Here is a 21,043-nt window from a genome sequence, read left to right on the forward strand (position 1 = left end):
ATGGGCTGTGAATTATATAGTGTATTGTCTTATTTTGTCGCTCTGTGCAGGCTTTCTACTTACAGGGTGGTGGGTCTCAGAGGACAATTGCTACCCCTGTTGAAGTGAACAACGTGTGGAGTGCAACTGGCTTTGTGGCATAGCTGGCTCTGGCCTTGGACTGTGTGTTTTTACTTTGTACCTAAATGGGACACTGGACTTCTAACTACTATTCATTGTGTTTATAAATAAAATTTTAGAATTTTATTGACTGTCATCTTTTTGCCCACGGTTGGTGAGACCTAGAATCTCTTTGTGTGTGTGTGTGTGTGTGTGTGTGTGTAACATCAACAGGGTTTTGCATAAAAGAGTGTGAGCAGGTCAAAAGGTCAATTCATTTATTGTAGTTTTATGGCAGCACCCTCTAGTGGCCTTGAAGCAAACAGTCTCCTAACTAAGCCATGGCATCTCTGGTCTCTCCTACTTTTGTGTGCTCTGCTGGAGGAGCAGCATTGGATCTAGTGATACTGAGTAAGCTGATTAGGACAGGCCTGGAGAAATGTGGTTTGCATGAAGTATCAGGAAAAAAACAACCTTGTATTGTAAAATAATAATACACGAATAATAAATACTTTTCATGACATTCAGATTTCTGGACTCACGAGTTCATAGAACATTAATGTTACGAAACATTGAGAAGTCTTAAAACTACATTGTATACTTATTATTTATTTACTTTAATCAGATTTGACTGGTATTTTTAAACATTAAGTTTTTGTTCCTTCAACTATTGTATTTAAGCTTATGACTCACTCACAGTATGTTTATATAACTGCCTAAAAAACGGTGAGGATGTGGCCGCAGTGGCTGAGAAGCAAGAACTTTGCTTTTTCTTTTTTTTTTTCTTTTTTTTTTTTTAAATTGGGAAGCATAAATGAACATACCAGAAAACCCTGCACGAAGGAGCCATATTTGTTTTTTGTGTGTGCATAAGATGAAGCTTTAGTATTATTACACATATGATAAGGATGTTAGCATGCAACACACAAACTCAAGTGGTGTTGCCAAGATAGTTGCTGACTGGCAAGAAACTTCTAGAAGAAATCTGGTGACAGTCCAAAGCACAAATGAACATGTTTAATACTCGTGCAAGACCCTGTGGGAAGGTGCCAGATTGCTGTATTTTGTGTGAATCAGGAAAAGTGCACGGTGATGACTAAAGCTTATAAAACATCTCTCTCCTTATGTGTGCATATATGAGAAAGAAAATTCTGCCAAAGCAACTTTAGCTTCTTGCAAGCATCAGTACACAAAGGATGCTAACACAAAGCTAGCCAAGAACCAAGAGTGATTTTAAAGTTGAACGTATGCCGACCCCAGCAGCCAAAGGGAGCTCCGGGGAGAGCTTCTTGGGGTCCAGTGATGTGTCCTGAAGAGACGACATGAGCTCTCCCTCCTGTAGGCCCACCCCAGCAGTAGGTGCTGTCTGTCTCATTCCGAGTTAACTGCTACTCCTCTACATCTAAACGAGCCAGTTGAGGAGGTTCAGGCATCTGACAAGGGTGCCTCTTGAACGCCTCCTGGGTGAGATGTTCCAGGCATGTCCCACCAGGACAGACAGGACACACCCAGGACATGTTGGGGAGATCACAGCACTCAGCAGAGAATGCCTCAGTGTCCCCCAAATAATGGAGGAGCTGGCTCGGGAGAGTAAGGTCTGGGTCTTCTCTGCTTATGCTACTGCCACCGAAACTGGACACCAGATAAGCTCAGAAAAATGAACAACCTGTTTAAATAAAGGTTAATTTAAAAAAAATGTTTGTCATTAGCTAGTCTGTGTACATGTACTTCTTCTCCAGTGTTGAAAATGTTAAACTCACAACCTGCACATTTTCTGGTTGCATCATCAAATAAATACCCCCAAAAGTAGTCTGAGTACTTTTACACTGGTTTTATGCTGCGATATTTTCAAAGTCTTTCACTGAACACATTCAGTCACACATTGTTCATAATTTATTGGAAGTTTATTGTTTAATGTCCTGTCTAAATAACTTCAGTCACCATTTGTATTCATTAATGAATAACTGACTTCTAATATTAAAAGAAATAGAAACTGTTGTGCTGTTGTTCACGTAGAAGGGCCTGCTGCTGGATGTCCAGACTTTGTGCGTCAGCAGGAGGGTCAGGGTACAGGGTTCGAACCTCCTCATGAGATGTCGTATCTGCTGGATAAAAGCAAGCTACATCACATCTGGGATTGTCCTAGAGCTGCCCTACAGTAACAATCAACTGACTAATATATGAAATACTTGCAGTAGCACAATAATAAACACAAAGCAAAAAAGTGTTTAGTGAAGATAAAAAACCCCATCAAAGTTTTAGTTTGGATAAAGGGAGACAGAGCACCAATCTAAACAAGTCTAAACCATCTGGCACCTCCACACTTGTAAGAACAGCATGACCAAAGTGATTGTAGGAGGAAACAACCTTGACTTCCTTTACATAGCTTAGTACTGAGAATAAAAGAAAAGCATTAGAAGAATTATTTGTGCTTCTTCTTCTTTCGGCTGCTCCCTTTAGAGGTCGCTACAGTGGATCATCCGCCTCCATCTCTCTATTTCTAGCATCCTCCTCAGTCACACCAACCCCCTGCATGTCCACCTTCACTACATTCACAAATCCTTTCTGTGGTTGTCTGAAAACATCATCCACGGAGACTCTTGCCTGATCTCATCTGTCAGCCTCTCCATCACCAGTGCAAACAAGAAGGGGCTCAGAGCCTCTCTCTGATGTAATCTCAACCCATCACATACCTCTCTGCCCCTCAGGACTTTCTTATGCAGCACCACAGTTACTCTCTTCGCACCTTATCATAGCCTTCACTCCTACCCTCTCTATGCCTCCCGTCTCCATCCTCTTCAGAGTTGCCTCACTTCCTTCTCTAATTCAATTTTCGTCCAAAGTACTCCTTCTCCCTTCTCAACACACTTTCTTCACATTAGCACATTTCCATCTCTATACTTGGTTACTCTCTTCCAGCACAATTTATGTGCCTTGCCATTCATTAAAAATCATTTTCTCCTTAGTGTCCAGCCTCACATACAACTCACTACTCAGCTGTAACTTTATTAATCCCTCGGGAGGGGTCCTCTGGGGTTTTCACAAAGCTGAATAAACGTCAAACAGAAAACTGATTAAACAAAGTGTGAGACGGTGGAGAATTGACGCCAGCGCCCGGTTACATTTTAGACAGCAAGGAGCAGACGCAGTTTCACTCCACCGAGGGAGCTCGTGACGTACTACGCGGCTTTCTTTAGACCGCGAAGGCGGGTCCTCAGGTGGAAGCAGCCTCTGAATTTGGACACCCCCGCTGTTTCCGGCCAGCCAATAATAACGGTGACATTTAACGTATTTTGTCGAATAAATAAACACTGTAAAATATATTTGCCCCCCCCCCAACAGCCCTTTGAATGTTGGCAAGTATGAACCGTCTGCTCGGTGTTTCCTAAAACGTTAAAGCACGTTTGGCTTCACACTGACAAACAGACCCAGCTTCGGCACAAACCTAAACTAATATGACACCGGAGCGGAAAGGCTGATTATGTTTCCAAGATGGTTTGTGTTTTTTAAAAGGAAGGAAACCTTCCTCAAAGCGGGCAGAGCAGTGGAGCCGCCGAGGGAAAAGCACACGATACAAAAACTGTAGAATTAAAAATATAATTTATTATGTTTAAATAGTTAAAAATATAAAATGAATTAAAACAACCTTGGCCAAGGGAAGACAATAAAAATCAATAACACACAACATTAGAAGTCCAGTGGAATCCACCACGGCCTAAAAGTCACAGAAAACTAAGAGGTCCAGCGTAGTATTAAAAGAGGGAAACCCAGCGGAGTCCTCGCCTTCCTCCCCGCATTCCACGTCCTGGTGCACTGAAGAAAGGGAGGGAGCGGCAGTCACTATTCCTTTGGCAGTTTACTTTATAAAAAGGATAAGTCAAAGACTTATCCGGGTGGGCAGAGCTCTCAACTCCGCCCGCCGCTTCCTCAAACTGCAATCGGCACCGCGGTCTCACTGCTTCTGTTCTCCCGCAGTGCACGAGCTGGCTCTTGTCGTTATTGCCACCAGACTGCCGCTACGCGTCCCTAGTCGCTGGTCATCTGCCTTTTTTTCCTCTGATCGTTTCCCCTTTCCAGTCGCTGGTAATCTCTCTTTCCAGTCGCTGGTAATCTCTCTTCCCAGTCGCTGGTCGTCTGCTCCATCTGATCATCTCTACTCTCTGATCGTCTCTCGCTCTCCCCTCTGATCGTCTGTGTCTTTCCTCTGTCTGTCTCGCATTCTCCGTGTTACATTTTTGTTGAACACCGGCTCCAAACCTCTTATGTGTCCTTGAGCACTCTGTAAATTACCTTTTCTTTTCTCTCAGGTGTGTCCAATTAGTAAAAACGGGGGGAAAGGCGGAGTCTCTCCAGGACAATTTGCCGGCAACTAAAAACATGCAAACTAAATAAAACACTGCACAAAATACATGCAATATAAAAAATAAATATATACACTTCACATAAAAATACAGCACAGCAAAACAACGTCCGTCTTCCCTGGATGACACTAACTAACCGACCAAAGAGCCGCGTTAAGTGGCGATATCACTAACGTCAGGTAACTTAGCCGAAGGTTAGCTAAATTTGACTTTGTAAGACTTTTTCCATTACGCTAACATTTGTGATATGACTGCACTATGCTGCTGTTGTTGACTCCACTTAATTCTACAATTCTTTCATTATGCTAACATGTGTCCTGGTGTATATATGAAGTGGGATAAAAACCCAGAACTAACTTTTAAGAGTTTATTTCTTCTCCGCTTCGACCGTCGGCCATTTCCCCAAAACGTCCTCCAACCTATGATTCCAATGAATCCTGGTGGGTCAGGAACTGCTTTTAAGCATCTTGTAATCGTCGTTCCAACACAGCGTGTTTGTTTTGATTCGTAGACCCCGAAAATGGTGCCGGGCTCCCACAATGCATTGCGGCGTGCCGTCAACTCCAAAGCGTCATTCAAATCTGTGAGCGCGCAAGGAACGCCGCCTCTCCGCGTGCGTTTCTTGTGACGTCACTGGCAGATCAAAGGCGTTCGCGCTGGTCTGTCAGTAACGTCACAGACAACCGAGCCTATAAATAACGGCTCTCAGACAGAAAAATCAGAACTCGATGCTCATCTGTTTGCAAAACGTTCAGCAGTCGGCGCGCTGTAATACAAGAAAATTCTCACACGCTCAAACGGAGAAAATCTAATTTGTGACACAACAATGGAAACCATCAACGAAAATTCAATCGTGGTCACACCAGACCAGATTATCCCGCCAATCAACAGGTGCTTTGAAAGGCTCTCTGAAGTTCAGTGGAGCATTATAGAAAATGGAAAATGCGACTCCAGCGTCCATGCCGTGCTCGCTGATATGATTTCTGAAATCATTCAGATCGCCTCTGCCAGCATCCTGGAGATTGCCCTTCCTGTTATTCAGGAACCCATGATAAGGGAAGAGTTTATGGATGAGGGGAAAATAAGGGTGTCCCTCGGAGACTCGATCTCAGCTGCCATCGCCGGCGCTCTTAATGTCTCAAAACAGCAAGATAAGAGCGCTGACAAGCTGACGCTGATGGTTGAGGAAGAGATCTCAGAAAAGGTCAGCTCAACCATTGCACTGATTGAAAAAAGCCCCGATTTCCCAGTAGACCCTGCCGTTTATGTTAGCGGCAAATTTAGTAGTATTAAGAAACTACACCGCATGGTTTGTTGCGCTGCCTCATGCCTGAAAAGGTATGCAGCATGTAAGCTGCGCTGCCAGTGTGGGACAAATGGGTCTCATTCCAGTACAGAACGTACTGGTTCAAAAATATCAGTGAAATCAGCAATCGCAGAGATTTCTGTTATTCTGTCAACAAGGAGCTCAGATGGAGAGATGACAGGAAAAGATAAAGATGAGCTCCCAGAAGAATCACAAAGCCATATAAAACCCACTGCAGAAACACAAAGTATCCAGGCTCCAACCCCAGTAGAAATGGTTGCAGTTGACATCGTAGGTGAGATACTTGCTAACATGGATTCAAGCAGTGAAGAGCTCTGTGAGAAATGTAACTTACCCAAACCTGCCTTTAATGCAGGCTTAATTATCCACAAGGTGAGACACTTCTTCTCCAAATGTGTGCCATCCACCTCACACGCCAGGCTCAAAGCACGCAAACACAACTTTTCCATGTTTGCAAAAAAACAATTTGAAAAAATGAAAACAGAGCTGAAAAAAAGAATAAAGGCAAACAGGAAACATTTTGTTTGTCTACAAAACATTTGCAATCACCCCAAGAAGGAAACTGCGCCCTCCAATGAAAGTATAGTTTTCATTCTCCCAGGGTCAGTACCTGAAACGGCTGCTCCCCAGAGTACAGAGGCTCATCGCTCCCCTTCTCGACATACGGCAAGCCTGGGAACCGCAATTAAACGTTCTTCTTCAGTCGACTTTAACGTCATTAGATCAGACGTTAATCAGTTATTTGACAAATTAACAAAGAAAGAAGAACTCTTCCTCATCGATAAGACCTTGGGGGACTTTAAAAATAGTGGGCATATCAGGAATTTTACGGAGGACTTAGTGGCAAACCTGTTTGATCTACTTACGGTGGATCGAGGCTATCAAATCCCCATACCTCTAATGGGTAGGTCCCTCTCAGACACGGTCATCTCCAGGACTCCGAAATCAGTACAGGGCTCAAAGCGTCGCATTTCTGCTGAAGTCCTCTATGTCCTCATAGATGACACAGTAGAAAGGTTTTTGCAGAAGCTTTTACTCTTCTGCAATGAAGAGAAAGATCAAATGATTCAAATGGACAAGATTTCTGGGGCCCTGGAAGACATCCACAACTTTATTAAAAGAGCACAGACCACAACACAGGAAAAAAGCCCTGATTCAGATGGCAGAGGAAAAGAATCTGGTGCATCACTTCCAACACCAAAACCTGGGAGCATTTCTCCAGATAAATGCTCTGTGGCATCTGACAAGTCACCTCGAACGCCACAACCTGGGAGCATTTCTCCAGATAAATGCTCTGTGGCATCTGAAAAACCACCTCAAATGCCACAACCTGGGAGCATTTCTCCAGATAAATCATCTGGAGCCTTGAGCCTGAAACACTCTCTCAAAGATTCCTCCAAAATATCAGAGATGGATTCTGTGTCAGGTTCATCTTCTGATGTTGAGAAAATTTCCAATGACCTTGCGTTGCTCCTTATCATGAGAGTCATCTATAAATCTAAACCTGAGACCCAAAAGTTTGCTGCTCGGATCGCAACTACTACAAAAGAAATAGACACGGTCATCAACCGTCTGAGCAATCTAATGCAGCCTGAACTCAGCAGCACAGCGTCTGCCACAAGTCTGACAAATGACAAGACAAAGTTCATCAAGAAAATAGCCAAACGCCTCATCAAGGAGTTTGGCTCCCCAGACAATGTCTTAAAGGCTTTGATGGCAAATGATTCATCTTTTGATGAGGCTCTGATTAGACATCTAAAAATCACTCTCGGAGTCATCCCGGGTCCCCCAAAGACGTCCAAAATATCCAGGTTTTTTTCTGCGGTGGGAAAAACATTGCTAAAACCCTTCAGGTGGTTCACTAAAGCCAGAGATCATTAAAATGACCATTTTGGCTTTTCCCACTGCCCTGCTTCTTTTAAAATCTTGAAGCAGACTTTTAGCACCAAATCCTTTTTTTTAAAAACATCACCATAAAATTTTGGGATCAGCCCTCAAATCCAAATTTTAGAACTGTAGTTCACGCCATCTCGTCTCCTTTTGATTTCCATCCCCCCAACCGGTCGCAGCGGATGGCCGTCCCTTCTGAGCCCGGTTCCGTTGGAAGTTTCTTCCTGTTAAAGGGAGTTTTTCTTCCCCACAGTCGCCTCGCGCTTGCTCAGAGGGGGATCATTTGATTGTTGGGGTTCTCTGTAGTACAGTAGGGCTTTGACCTTACAGTACAAACAGGGAGGAGACTTTGGCTTGATTTTTAAAATATCTAATTCGGCATGAAATAAAAAAAATCCAAATTAAAAATGCATTCCAAGTTTGTTTGTGTTTTTCTTCTGTTGTCAAATATGTAGAAAGTGTTACACGTGTGATTTTAGTCATTTTGCATCAGTTTGTAGCCGACGTGTCTGTTTGTGATCATCCTGCATCTGTTTTTGTCTGATTTGTGTCTTAGTTTGGTCAATTTACATCACTTTTGTGGCCCAATTTAGTTGTTTTGCATGTATTTGTGGCAAAATGTGTGGACGCTGTTTGACGTTGCTATGTTTTGTCTTAATGCTTCACTTTGGTTGTTTATGTATGTGCTCATTTTGATTCTAGATGTAGACCTGACATCTGAAAATTAGCACCTAGTCCACTTCGAACATTTTTTTTAGTCCAAATAAAAAAATTTGGACTAATAAAAGTCCAAATAAAAAAATGTTAATACATTTTTTTTTATTTCGCCAACCTTGTAGAGCAGTGGTTCCCAAACCTTTTTTGCTAGGCCCCCCTTTGTTTTACAAGAAAAATGTTCGCTAAAAAATATTATTAGCCAAAGCTTTCACTGGAAGTCAGTTACTGGTGTCAGGCCAGCTCCCACTTCTTCTTTTGTGTTACTTCTGCATATAAGTATACACAAAGAGACATTGAGACCTGAATCACAAATAAAAGCCACCTTCAAGATTAACAAACACTGTTTAAAGAGCTCCGTATAAACTTCTGTGTGCAACAAGGCCTCTGTAGCATCCAGACCACACTGATCTAGGTCTTCTTGGTAGAAGAAGGTGTTTCCTTTTTCCAGATGTTTAAATGCCAGCCTCCCCAGATTCAGAAGAAATTTCCTTTCAGCCATCTCACTTGTTTCATGTCCCCCCACATGTTTGTTCCCCTTCTTCATCTGAACCAACAAGAAGTGTGAGTACATGTCAGTCAGGGTCTTGGGCAGCTCTCCTCTCTGCTCTGTAGTCAACATGTGCTCCAGAACTGTAGCAGTGATCCAGCAGAAGACTGGGATTCTACACATGATGTGGAGGCTCCTGGATGTCTTCATGTGGGAGATGATTCTGGACAGCTCTTCATCACTGAATCTCCTCCTGAAGTACTCCTCCTTCTGGGCATCAGTGAAGCCTCGTACTTCTGTTACCCTGTCAACACGTCTAGGAGGGATCTGATTGGCTGCTGCAGGTCGGGGAGTTATCCAGACGAGAGCCGAGGGAAGCAGATTCCCCTGGATGAGGTTTGTCAACAGCTGGCTGACTGATGACTTCTCTGTGACATCAGACAGCAGCTTCCCGTTGGTGAAATCCAATGATCCAAGTCTGCTTTCATCCAGGCCGTCAAAGATGAACAAAAGTTTACAGACAGCGAGCTTCTCTGCTGTGACCTTCTGTAATGTTGGATGGAAAACATGGAGCAGCTCCAGAAGACTGTACTGCTCGTCTCTGATCAGCGACGCTGTTGGTCAGAACCACTCTGATGGGTCTCTGTTGGTCAGGTAAGGCTTTAAAGGTGTCGTGACACCTGACTGTAATGTCATCAAGAGCCTCCATCTTGGAAGCTGTCTCCAGCTGCATCACCTCATGTTGGTTATGAACGTCTTCATTCTGTCCCTCTGTGATGTAGAGCTCAGTGTAGATCCTGTTCGGGAGGGTTCCACTTCCTGTATTATCAGTTTCTTCAGTCACACTTTCAAACCTCCTCCTCAGACTGATCTTATATTCTTCTAAAACCTCTTCCAGACTCGCATCTGCTGATTGACAACAAGAAACCAAAAAGAATGAAATGTCTTTAGTGTGTGAAACTGCATGAAAAACAGACTTTTATCTTTTGACGGGAGGGATGGGAATGGTGTTAAGCATTGTAAATTGTAAATAAGCTTCAGAAAATAGTAAATCGTGTAACATGACATTTTCGGCATTAAGTTATAACCAGTGTGTGACTTATTTAAAACATTTTGATTCATAATCAGAACCTTTTTTTGTCACAGCAGAGACAAGAAGCAACTGTTAAAAATGTTCCTAATGAGACATTTTAAGAGGAGGGAAAATCCCCCTCATACTGGCTTCACATCATTGGCTCCCTGTTAAATCCAGAGCTGAATTCAAAATGCTTCTCACATAAAAAGGGCCATAATAAAACAGCCCCATCTTATCTGAGAGGCCTCACAGTATCATATCAGATAGATGGAGCACTTTGCTCTCAGCCTGCAGGTTTTATCCTGCCCTCCTCCCCTCATTCCAACCAGTCGTGGTGGATGGCGGCCCGTCACTGAACCTGGTTCCGTCTCAGTGTTCGACTGTACAAAGAGAGAGTTTTTCTTTCTTAATGTCTCCAAGTCGTTGCTCGTAGGGAGTTGTCTGAGGCTTTATTACTGAGGCTTTACCTAACACTATAAAGTGCCTTAAGGTGGCTGTTGTGACTTGGTGCTATATGAATAAAATTTAAGCGATAGCAGAAAAGCAACAAAAACTGTTAACCCAAGAAAATAATGGAAGGAAATAGTTCTGAATATGCTTAATACGCGAATCCTCATCTTATATAGTTCATGTAATCTGCTACATGTAATTTCATTCAGTGTGATGTTATATGTAATCTGTGTGGGAAAAACGAGTTATTGTCGTCTTAGTGAGCTCTGTGGGTCAGACGTTTCTGGCTCTGTACGAAGAGAGGGCTCGTGAGCGCGCTCCATTTGTTCTCCATGTGATCCTTTACTCTCTCTGTGCTACTGCGTCTCTTTGCCTGCTGTGCTACACCCTGGGATTACTGTTGCTGTTGTTTGGCCATTTACATGATTCTGTTCTTGTTGTACAGTAGCTGCTTAATAAAGTGTGTACATGAACTCTGCTCTTCTTTAGATGATCTTTTGTTGAGTGTTTTTTTTGTTTTTTATTTCATCTAAAAATCTACAAATGACCAGCTAAACTTTTGGCCCAGCAGCACACGCAGCCATACAAACTATTTCATTTTGAGCTGCTGCTATGAAATCAGAGCCAAATGGAAAAGCCTGCTGCAGCGTTTTTTACTCTGATTTTCTGTTTGTATTTGGATTCAGCCAGTATCCAGTATTTTGATCATTTATTTCCAACAAACAATTGAATCCTTTCGTTTCTAACACATCACCCAGTTTGCATCAGTATTGATCTCCAGCATGTTTTTCTCCGCGCGAGAGCCATTATGTTTTCAGTGTGTTCCTCTGATTGTTTTGAGTAGTATATATTGAGGATTGCCTGATATTGTGAGCAGGTGGGGAACATGACAGCTGAACTTTAGCAAACCAGGTGAAAAATAATTAAGACAATCACAAAGCAGGAAGTAAAACTAACGTGAGACATGAAAGGAAACAACATTCAAAGTAAAACAGGAAAAAAACCTATACCATAAAAAATCGAATGAAATCTTTTTCATGCACCTACAAAACAAGAAGTCAAGTTTTCAAAAATGTGTTCATCAGCACACGGATACCGACTCTTACTTTGGACAGAGATGCCACAACTGGTAGCGACTGAATCCTCTGAGACATCTTGACCCAAAGCACAGCAGGACAACTGCTCCTCCTCCTCCACACCAACATCACTGTTCTCTCTGAGGACACAAAGGGAAAATTATTATTACCAGTGCAACTGTCAAAGTGACCAAAGTGACTCACACGCAGGTGTTTACAGTGCATTCATCTGTAGTGAATAGTGAAGCACAGTTCAAAAAGACAACAGGACGAGTTGATGCAGGAACTTGCCTTAGTTAAAGGTACAGCTGCACAAACTAAGTTCAAACCTGATCCTTTTCTATGCAGAGCTCTTCTCTAAGGTCAAAAGTGTTCTCCTCAAGGTTTCCCACCCAATGACTGCTTTCAGTTTGTCACGTTAGGTGCAGTGTGGAAGATTATTCCACGATCAATGGTCTTTGATCAATGATTGTTGATCAATGGTCATGACAATTTGCATATTCATGATCAAGGAACTGACGTCACAGCCAGTGGGCTGGTTTCAGTCATTGTACAAATGTACTGTTTATAAGACTGGAAAGCTGCAGTCAGCTGTGTGTGACCACCCAACAATTTATCGTTGATGGAGTTCATCTTGTTCCAGAACAAGGAAGGGAAAATGCAGCTTTTTCCCTTCTGCTGTCTTTCTCGAACTGAGCAAAACTATGACGTGGGAGAAGTGGAACTGCTAGCTGGCGGGAGGGAGCAGAACACCTGCTCATTGTTCATCGTTTGACTGACCACAAGCATCTTGCATATCTCACAGCAGCCACTCAAGACAAACCAGGTGGGCCCTCTCCTTTGCTTGGTTCAACTGTGTTATGATCTATAGACCCGGCAACCCAAAACGAGAAACCCAACACTTTGTCCCGTCAATTCTCAACTTCTGATGCCACGGCAGAGGAGACCATTATTTTCCCGCCCTCCTGCATTGTTTGTTTGCTGTACTAAGAGATTGAGTCATTTTCTGCAATGCATAGCGGGACACATGTCCCAGATGTTGAACTTCACATCATATCATGCTTTGTAGATACTTGCAAATCTCTATAATATTAAAGCTTGGCATTCTACACAAAAAAGCTATGAAACCCTGAAAAAGAACCAGCTGTTTTTCTGTGTTCTTTAAATTAATATATTGACCATTATTAGCTGCAAAGGCCTTCGAAACGGATTTGCACAGGGCAGATGTATTCAGGTGAAAATGTATGACTATATTATGCCAAGCTTTTGAGGATCTTAATGTCTTTTTCCTTTTTGGCAGTTTTGTTCGCTGACTGTGGCAGATCAATACTGAACTACAGGTTAAAAGTCTTCATATAACAGGAAAATTTTTCAGCTGCATTATTCACTTGGAAACTCAATCTCTGATTTTCAGAATCCATTTGTTCCATTCCAATCATATTACCAAATCATACACTTTTGTTGTTGTTATAAATGTTATTTTGGTTTTAGCGACAGCAATTCTTCGCTTCTTTTTGACTTTTTAAAGATGCATCTTGTGGGCTTCAAGTATTTGGAGTTTCCATCCAAACTTCTACATTCTGAAGCCTCTACAGCTCTGAAGATATTCAGAGATGCTGAACCAAACAACCAACCGTGTCTTCTAAGCCTACATTTTATTTCTTTTTAGTTTGATGACAAAAAGTAGCCCCTCAATCAGCCGTACATCTCTGGGCTCAACTCTAAAGTCCAACCTCCTCCTTAGGTTTGTCCTTAAGGCTAAACGTCCAAATTCTTGAGACATAACAAAATTCAGTTAAAATGAAGTCTTTATTTTAAACTAATCTTACAAACCAATACCAACTAAAAATTGGCAACTAATATTACCAAAGTCACTTTGACTATTCTCATAAACTGATCGGACTGCATTCATTTTATATATAAAGCTCCAGTCACCTCAAAGTGTTACTGGGCACTGCGCTGGTATGGAATGAGTGATAAACGTCTGTACAGGTGTTTTTGAAGTAATAATCATCATAATCTCAAACTTCCAGGAGTAAACTCCACTGACACCAAGTCCACCTGTTTGTCCACATTCTTTTAAAGATTTCAAAGTGAAACTTTTTGCACGGATACTGTGGAATTTTCTCTTCTTCCTGTTAAACCAGTCCTCTCCCACTCAATCTTACTTGTCCTTTTAAACTTGTAATTGTTTCTACATACTGATTTCACCTATGTTCTCTATTTCCTTCGTGTACATTAGAGACAGTATCTTACTTTGTGTCGGTCACAGACAGACGGCTGGATCCTGGAGACTCCAGATCACTCATCTTCAGTCAGTCTGAGAGAGAAACCAGCAGTACTGACTGTGAAAGGAGAACCAGAATCATGGTGAATCTCTTTTCAGGAGTCACATCCAAGACTGACAGAACAAAAAATGAAACACACTCATGGTCTCGTAAAAAGTGACTGTGAGGAGAAGGAGGCAGGCCTTCATCAACACAAATCAAACAATTATTAATTAATTCGATTTTTGATGGAAACGGAAACAAGCAAAATACGCACTTACTTTGACAGTTAATGATAATTATACTACTGTTTAACACCGCGTGTTTCCGTTTGAGTTAATCTAATTATGGTTCTGTGAAATAACACTCAGTGATTTTCAGAGTTCAGTCAGACTGATCTCAGAGTTATGTCCGTGATCACCACTGTATGAAAGCTTTAGTCACATTTAAGGGCAATATCACCAAAATACAGTAAAAGATCTCCTCCTTGAATGTTTCAGATAAAATGGAAAACAGACTCATGCAGTAAATATTCTTTTATTGGAGAGAAAACTGTGCAGTATAATTTACTCGAGATGTTGAAGATATGAGAGCATTAAACAGGCTGATGTTTGGAAGAGGCTCTGACAGGAGAGAGATGATACAGAAACATGGCATCCTTATAAAATACTGACACACTTTATGAACGGACAACTTTTCACAGCTCTTTGAACATTTAAATGAGCTGCATACTTTCCCCACTGAAACCAGCACAATCCCTCTGTGATGGAAACAATATTTGAACTAAATGTACTGTGGATAAATCAAAGCATTATCAAAGTTGTCCGTGGTTCCCTTATTTTTCCTTCTTTCCCTGTCAGATCCTGTCCTGCAGGATAAACATGACTGAGTGGTTCCCTGCATGCAGCTGTTACAGTTTGTGTTGGAGATACTTCTGCAAATACAGGAAGCAAATATCTAAAAACTGTTTTCAATGTTTTTACCAGTCTGTCAACTACAGAGAGCTGTCTGTTGTCCCCCTGTTCTCCTCTATATCTCTCAGCTGATGCTGGCTCCTTTAAATGTAACTTTATTAATCCCTCGGGAGGGGTCCTCTGGGGTTTTCACAAAGCTGAATAAACGTCAAACAGAAAACTGATTAAACAAAGTGTGAGACGGTGGAGAATTGACGCCAGCGCCCGGTTATATTTTAGACAGCAAGGAGCAGACGCAGTTTCACTCCACCGAGGGAGCTCGTGACGTACTACGCGGCTTTCTTTAGACCGCGAAGGCGGGTCCTCAGGTGGAAGCAGCCTCTGAATTTGGACACCCCCGCTGTTTCCGGCCAGCCAATAATAACGGTGACATTTAACGTATTTTGTCGAATAAATAAACACTGTAAAATATATTTGCCCCCCCCAACAGCCCTTTGAATGTTGGCAAGTATGAACCGTCTGCTCGGTGTTTCCTAAAACGTTAAAGCACGTTTGGCTTCACACTGACAAACAGACCCAGCTTCGGCACAAACCTAAACTAATATGACACCGGAGCGGAAAGGCTGATTATGTTTCCAAGATGGTTTGTGTTTTTTAAAAGGAAGGAAACCTTCCTCAAAGCGGGCAGAGCAGTGGAGCCGCCGAGGGAAAAGCACACGATACAAAAACTGTAGAATTAAAAATATAATTTATTATGTTTAAATAGTTAAAAATATAAAATGAATTAAAACAACCTTGGCCAAGGGAAGACACAATAAAAATCAATAACACACAACATTAGAAGTCCAGTGGAATCCACCACGGCCTAAAAGTCACAGAAAACTAAGAGGTCCAGCGTAGTATTAAAAGAGGGAAACCCAGCGGAGTCCTCGCCTTCCTCCCCGCATTCCACGTCCTGGTGCACTGAAGAAAGGGAGGGAGCGGCAGTCACTATTCCTTTGGCAGTTTACTTTATAAAAAGGATAAGTCAAAGACTTACCCGGGTGGGCAGAGCTCTCAACTCCGCCCGCCGCTTCCTCAAACTGCAATCGGCACCGCGGTCTCACTGCTTCTGTTCTCCCGCAGTGCACGAGCTGGCTCTTGTCGTTATTGCCACCAGACTGCCGCTACGCGTCCCTAGTCGCTGGTCATCTGCCTTTTTTTCCTCTGATCGTTTCCCCTTTCCAGTCGCTGGTAATCTCTCTTCCCAGTCGCTGGTCGTCTGCTCCATCTGATCATCTCTACTCTCTGATCGTCTCTCGCTCTCCCCTCTGATCGTCTGTGTCTTTCCTCTGTCTGTCTCGCATTCTCCGTGTTACATTTTTGTTGAACACCGGCTCCAAACCTCTTATGTGTCCTTGAGCACTCTGTAAATTACCTTTTCTTTTCTCTCAGGTGTGTCCAATTAGTAAAAACGGGGGAAAAGGCGGAGTCTCTCCAGGACAATTTGCCGGCAACTAAAAACATGCAAACTAAATAAAACACTGCACAAAATACATGCAATATAAAAAATAAATATATACACTTCACATAAAAATACAGCACAGCAAAACAACGTCCGTCTTCCCTGGATGACACTAACTAACCGACCAAAGAGCCGCGTTAAGTGGCGATATCACTAACGTCACGTAACTTAGCCGAAGGTTAGCTAAATTTGACTTTGTAAGACTTTTTCATTACGCTAACATTTGTGATATGACTGCACTATGCTGCTGTTGTTGACTCCACTTAATTCTACAATTCTTTCATTATGCTAACATGTGTCCTGGTGTATATATGAAGTGGGATAAAAACCCAGAACTAACTTTTAAGAGTTTATTTCTTCTCCGCTTCGACCGTCGGCCATTTCCCCAAAACGTCCTCCAACCTATGATTCCAATGAATCCTGGTGGGTCAGGAACTGCTTTTAAGCATCTTGTAATCGTCGTTCCAACACAGCGTGTTTGTTTTGATTCGTAGACCCCGAAAATGGTGCCGGGCTCCCACAATGCATTGCGGCGTGCCGTCAACTCCAAAGCGTCATTCAAATCTGTGAGCGCGCAAGGAACGCCGCCTCTCCGCGTGCGTTTCTTGTGACGTCACTGGCAGATCAAAGGCGTTCGCGCTGGTCTGTCAGTAACGTCACAGACAACCGAGCCTATAAATAACGGCTCTCAGACAGAAAAATCAGAACTCGATGCTCATCTGTTTGCAAAACGTTCAGCAGTCGGCGCTCTGTAATACAAGAAAATTCTCACACGCTCAAACGGAGAAAATCTAATTTGTGACACAACAATGGAAACCATCAACGAAAATTCAATCGTGGTCACACCAGACCAGATTATCCCGCCAATCAACAGGTGCTTTGAAAGGCTCTCTGAAGTTCAGTGGAGCATTATAGAAAATGGAAAATGCGACTCCAGCGTCCATGCCGTGCTCGCTGATATGATTTCTGAAATCATTCAGATCGCCTCTGCCAGCATCCTGGAGATTGCCCTTCCTGTTATTCAGGAACCCATGATAAGGGAAGAGTTTATGGATGAGGGGAAAATAAGGGTGTCCCTCGGAGACTCGATCTCAGCTGCCATCGCCGGCGCTCTTAATGTCTCAAAACAGCAAGATAAGAGCGCTGACAAGCTGACGCTGATGGTTGAGGAAGAGATCTCAGAAAAGGTCAGCTCAACCATTGCACTGATTGAAAAAAGCCCCGATTTCCCAGTAGACCCTGCCGTTTATGTTAGCGGCAAATTTAGTAGTATTAAGAAACTACACCGCATGGTTTGTTGCGCTGCCTCATGCCTGAAAAGGTATGCAGCATGTAAGCTGCGCTGCCAGTGTGGGACAAATGGGTCTCATTCCAGTACAGAACGTACTGGTTCAAAAATATCAGTGAAATCAGCAATCGCAGAGATTTCTGTTATTCTGTCAACAAGGAGCTCAGATGGAGAGATGACAGGAAAAGATAAAGATGAGCTCCCAGAAGAATCACAAAGCCATATAAAACCCACTGCAGAAACACAAAGTATCCAGGCTCCAACCCCAGTAGAAATGGTTGCAGTTGACATCGTAGGTGAGATACTTGCTAACATGGATTCAAGCAGTGAAGAGCTCTGTGAGAAATGTAACTTACCCAAACCTGCCTTTAATGCAGGCTTAATTATCCACAAGGTGAGACACTTCTTCTCCAAATGTGTGCCATCCACCTCACACGCCAGGCTCAAAGCACGCAAACACAACTTTTCCATGTTTGCAAAAAAACAATTTGAAAAAATGAAAACAGAGCTGAAAAAAAGAATAAAGGCAAACAGGAAACATTTTGTTTGTCTACAAAACATTTGCAATCACCCCAAGAAGGAAACTGCGCCCTCCAATGAAAGTATAGTTTTCATTCTCCCAGGGTCAGTACCTGAAACGGCTGCTCCCCAGAGTACAGAGGCTCATCGCTCCCCTTCTCGACATACGGCAAGCCTGGGAACCGCAATTAAACGTTCTTCTTCAGTCGACTTTAACGTCATTAGATCAGACGTTAATCAGTTATTTGACAAATTAACAAAGAAAGAAGAACTCTTCCTCATCGATAAGACCTTGGGGGACTTTAAAAATAGTGGGCATATCAGGAATTTTACGGAGGACTTAGTGGCAAACCTGTTTGATCTACTTACGGTGGATCGAGGCTATCAAATCCCCATACCTCTAATGGGTAGGTCCCTCTCAGACACGGTCATCTCCAGGACTCCGAAATCAGTACAGGGCTCAAAGCGTCGCATTTCTGCTGAAGTCCTCTATGTCCTCATAGATGACACAGTAGAAAGGTTTTTGCAGAAGCTTTTACTCTTCTGCAATGAAGAGAAAGATCAAATGATTCAAATGGACAAGATTTCTGGGGCCCTGGAAGACATCCACAACTTTATTAAAAGAGCACAGACCACAACACAGGAAAAAAGCCCTGATTCAGATGGCAGAGGAAAAGAATCTGGTGCATCACTTCCAACACCAAAACCTGGGAGCATTTCTCCAGATAAATGCTCTGTGGCATCTGACAAGTCACCTCGAACGCCACAACCTGGGAGCATTTCTCCAGATAAATGCTCTGTGGCATCTGACAAGTCACCTCAAATGCCACAACCTGGGAGCATTTCTCCAGATAAATCATCTGGAGCCTTGAGCCTGAAACACTCTCTCAAAGATTCCTCCAAAATATCAGAGATGGATTCTGTGTCAGGTTCATCTTCTGATGTTGAGAAAATTTCCAATGACCTTGCGTTGCTCCTTATCATGAGAGTCATCTATAAATCTAAACCTGAGACCCAAAAGTTTGCTGCTCGGATCGCAACTACTACAAAAGAAATAGACACGGTCATCAACCGTCTGAGCAATCTAATGCAGCCTGAACTCAGCAGCACAGCGTCTGCCACAAGTCTGACAAATGACAAGACAAAGTTCATCAAGAAAATAGCCAAACGCCTCATCAAGGAGTTTGGCTCCCCAGACAATGTCTTAAAGGCTTTGATGGCAAATGATTCATCTTTTGATGAGGCTCTGATTAGACATCTAAAAATCACTCTCGGAGTCATCCCGGGTCCCCCAAAGACGTCCAAAATATCCAGGTTTTTTTCTGCGGTGGGAAAAACATTGCTAAAACCCTTCAGGTGGTTCACTAAAGCCAGAGATCATTAAAATGACCATTTTGGCTTTTCCCACTGCCCTGCTTCTTTTAAAATCTTGAAGCAGACTTTTAGCACCAAATCCTTTTTTTAAAAACATCACCATAAAATTTTGGGATCAGCCCTCAAATCCAAATTTTAGAACTGTAGTTCACGCCATCTCGTCTCCTTTTGATTTCCATCCCCCCAACCGGTCGCAGCGGATGGCCGTCCCTTCTGAGCCCGGTTCCGTTGGAAGTTTCTTCCTGTTAAAGGGAGTTTTTCTTCCCCACAGTCGCCTCGCGCTTGCTCAGAGGGGGATCATTTGATTGTTGGGGTTCTCTGTAGTACAGTAGGGCTTTGACCTTACAGTACAAACAGGGAGGAGACTTTGGCTTGATTTTTAAAATATCTAATTCGGCATGAAATAAAAAAAATCCAAATTAAAAATGCATTCCAAGTTTGTTTGTGTTTTTCTTCTGTTGTCAAATATGTAGAAAGTGTTACACGTGTGATTTTAGTCATTTTGCATCAGTTTGTAGCCGACGTGTCTGTTTGTGATCATCCTGCATCTGTTTTTGTCTGATTTGTGTCTTAGTTTGGTCAATTTACATCACTTTTGTGGCCCAATTTAGTTGTTTTGCATGTATTTGTGGCAAAATGTGTGGACGCTGTTTGACGTTGCTATGTTTTGTCTTAATGCTTCACTTTGGTTGTTTATGTATGTGCTCATTTTGATTCTAGATGTAGACCTGACATCTGAAAATTAGCACCTAGTCCACTTCGAACATTTTTTTTAGTCCAAATAAAAAAATTTGGACTAATAAAAGTCCAAATAAAAAAATGTTAATACATTTTTTTTTATTTCGCCAACCTTGTAGAGCAGTGGTTCCCAAACCTTTTTTGCTAGGCCCCCCTTTGTTTTACAAGAAAAATGTTCGCTAAAAAATATTATTAGCCAAAGCTTTCACTGGAAGTCAGTTACTGGTGTCAGGCCAGCTCCCACTTCTTCTTTTGTGTTACTTCTGCATATAAGTATACACAAAGAGACATTGAGACCTGAATCACAAATAAAAGCCACCTTCAAGATTAACAAACACTGTTTAAAGAGCTCCGTATAAACTTCTGTGTGCAACAAGGCCTCTGTAGCATCCAGACCACACTGATCTAGGTCTTCTTGGTAGAAGAAGGTGTTTCCTTTTTCCAGATGTTTAAATGCCAGCCTCCCCAGATTCAGAAGAAATTTCCTTTCAGCCATCTCACTTGTTTCATGTCCCCCCACATGTTTGTTCCCCTTCTTCATCTGAACCAACAAGAAGTGTGAGTACATGTCAGTCAGGGTCTTGGGCAGCTCTCCTCTCTGCTCTGTAGTCAACATGTGCTCCAGAACTGTAGCAGTGATCCAGCAGAAGACTGGGATTCTACACATGATGTGGAGGCTCCTGGATGTCTTCATGTGGGAGATGATTCTGGACAGCTCTTCATCACTGAATCTCCTCCTGAAGTACTCCTCCTTCTGGGCATCAGTGAAGCCTCGTACTTCTGTTACCCTGTCAACACGTCTAGGAGGGATCTGATTGGCTGCTGCAGGTCGGGGAGTTATCCAGACGAGAGCCGAGGGAAGCAGATTCCCCTGGATGAGGTTTGTCAGCAGCTGGCTGACTGATGACTTCTCTGTGACATCAGACAGCAGCTTCCCGTTGGTGAAATCCAATGATC

The 21,043-nt window shown here is 42.7% G+C and overlaps 1 protein-coding gene across 2 annotated transcripts; it reads right to left on the reverse strand.

Moving 5' to 3' along the window:
* Positions 1–9,339: 9,339 nt before the first annotated feature.
* Positions 9,340–16,880, reverse strand: LOC308397189 (uncharacterized protein). 2 transcript variants are annotated; one of them, XM_080882997.1, is made up of 5 exons: positions 16,508–16,880; positions 14,320–16,159; positions 13,739–13,827; positions 11,513–11,622; positions 9,340–9,790 (listed from the first exon to the last, which is right to left on the reverse strand). In XM_080882997.1, the coding sequence occupies exons 3-5, from the start codon at positions 13,789–13,791 to the stop codon at positions 9,396–9,398; spliced, it is 558 nt and encodes a 185-aa protein (XP_080739123.1). In that variant the 5' UTR covers positions 13,792–13,827; positions 14,320–16,159; positions 16,508–16,880; the 3' UTR covers positions 9,340–9,395. The 2 variants fall into 2 exon arrangements, with proteins under 2 accessions (XP_080739123.1, XP_080739124.1); XM_080882998.1 differs by lacking the exons at positions 14,320–16,159; positions 16,508–16,880 and having other exon boundaries at positions 9,340–9,787; positions 13,739–14,228.
* Positions 16,881–21,043: the final 4,163 nt, after the last annotated feature.

This window comes from Rhamphochromis sp. 'chilingali' (assembly GCF_963969265.1).
Source record: "Rhamphochromis sp. 'chilingali' genome assembly, chromosome: 5".
NCBI lineage: Eukaryota > Metazoa > Chordata > Actinopteri > Cichliformes > Cichlidae > Rhamphochromis > Rhamphochromis sp. 'chilingali'.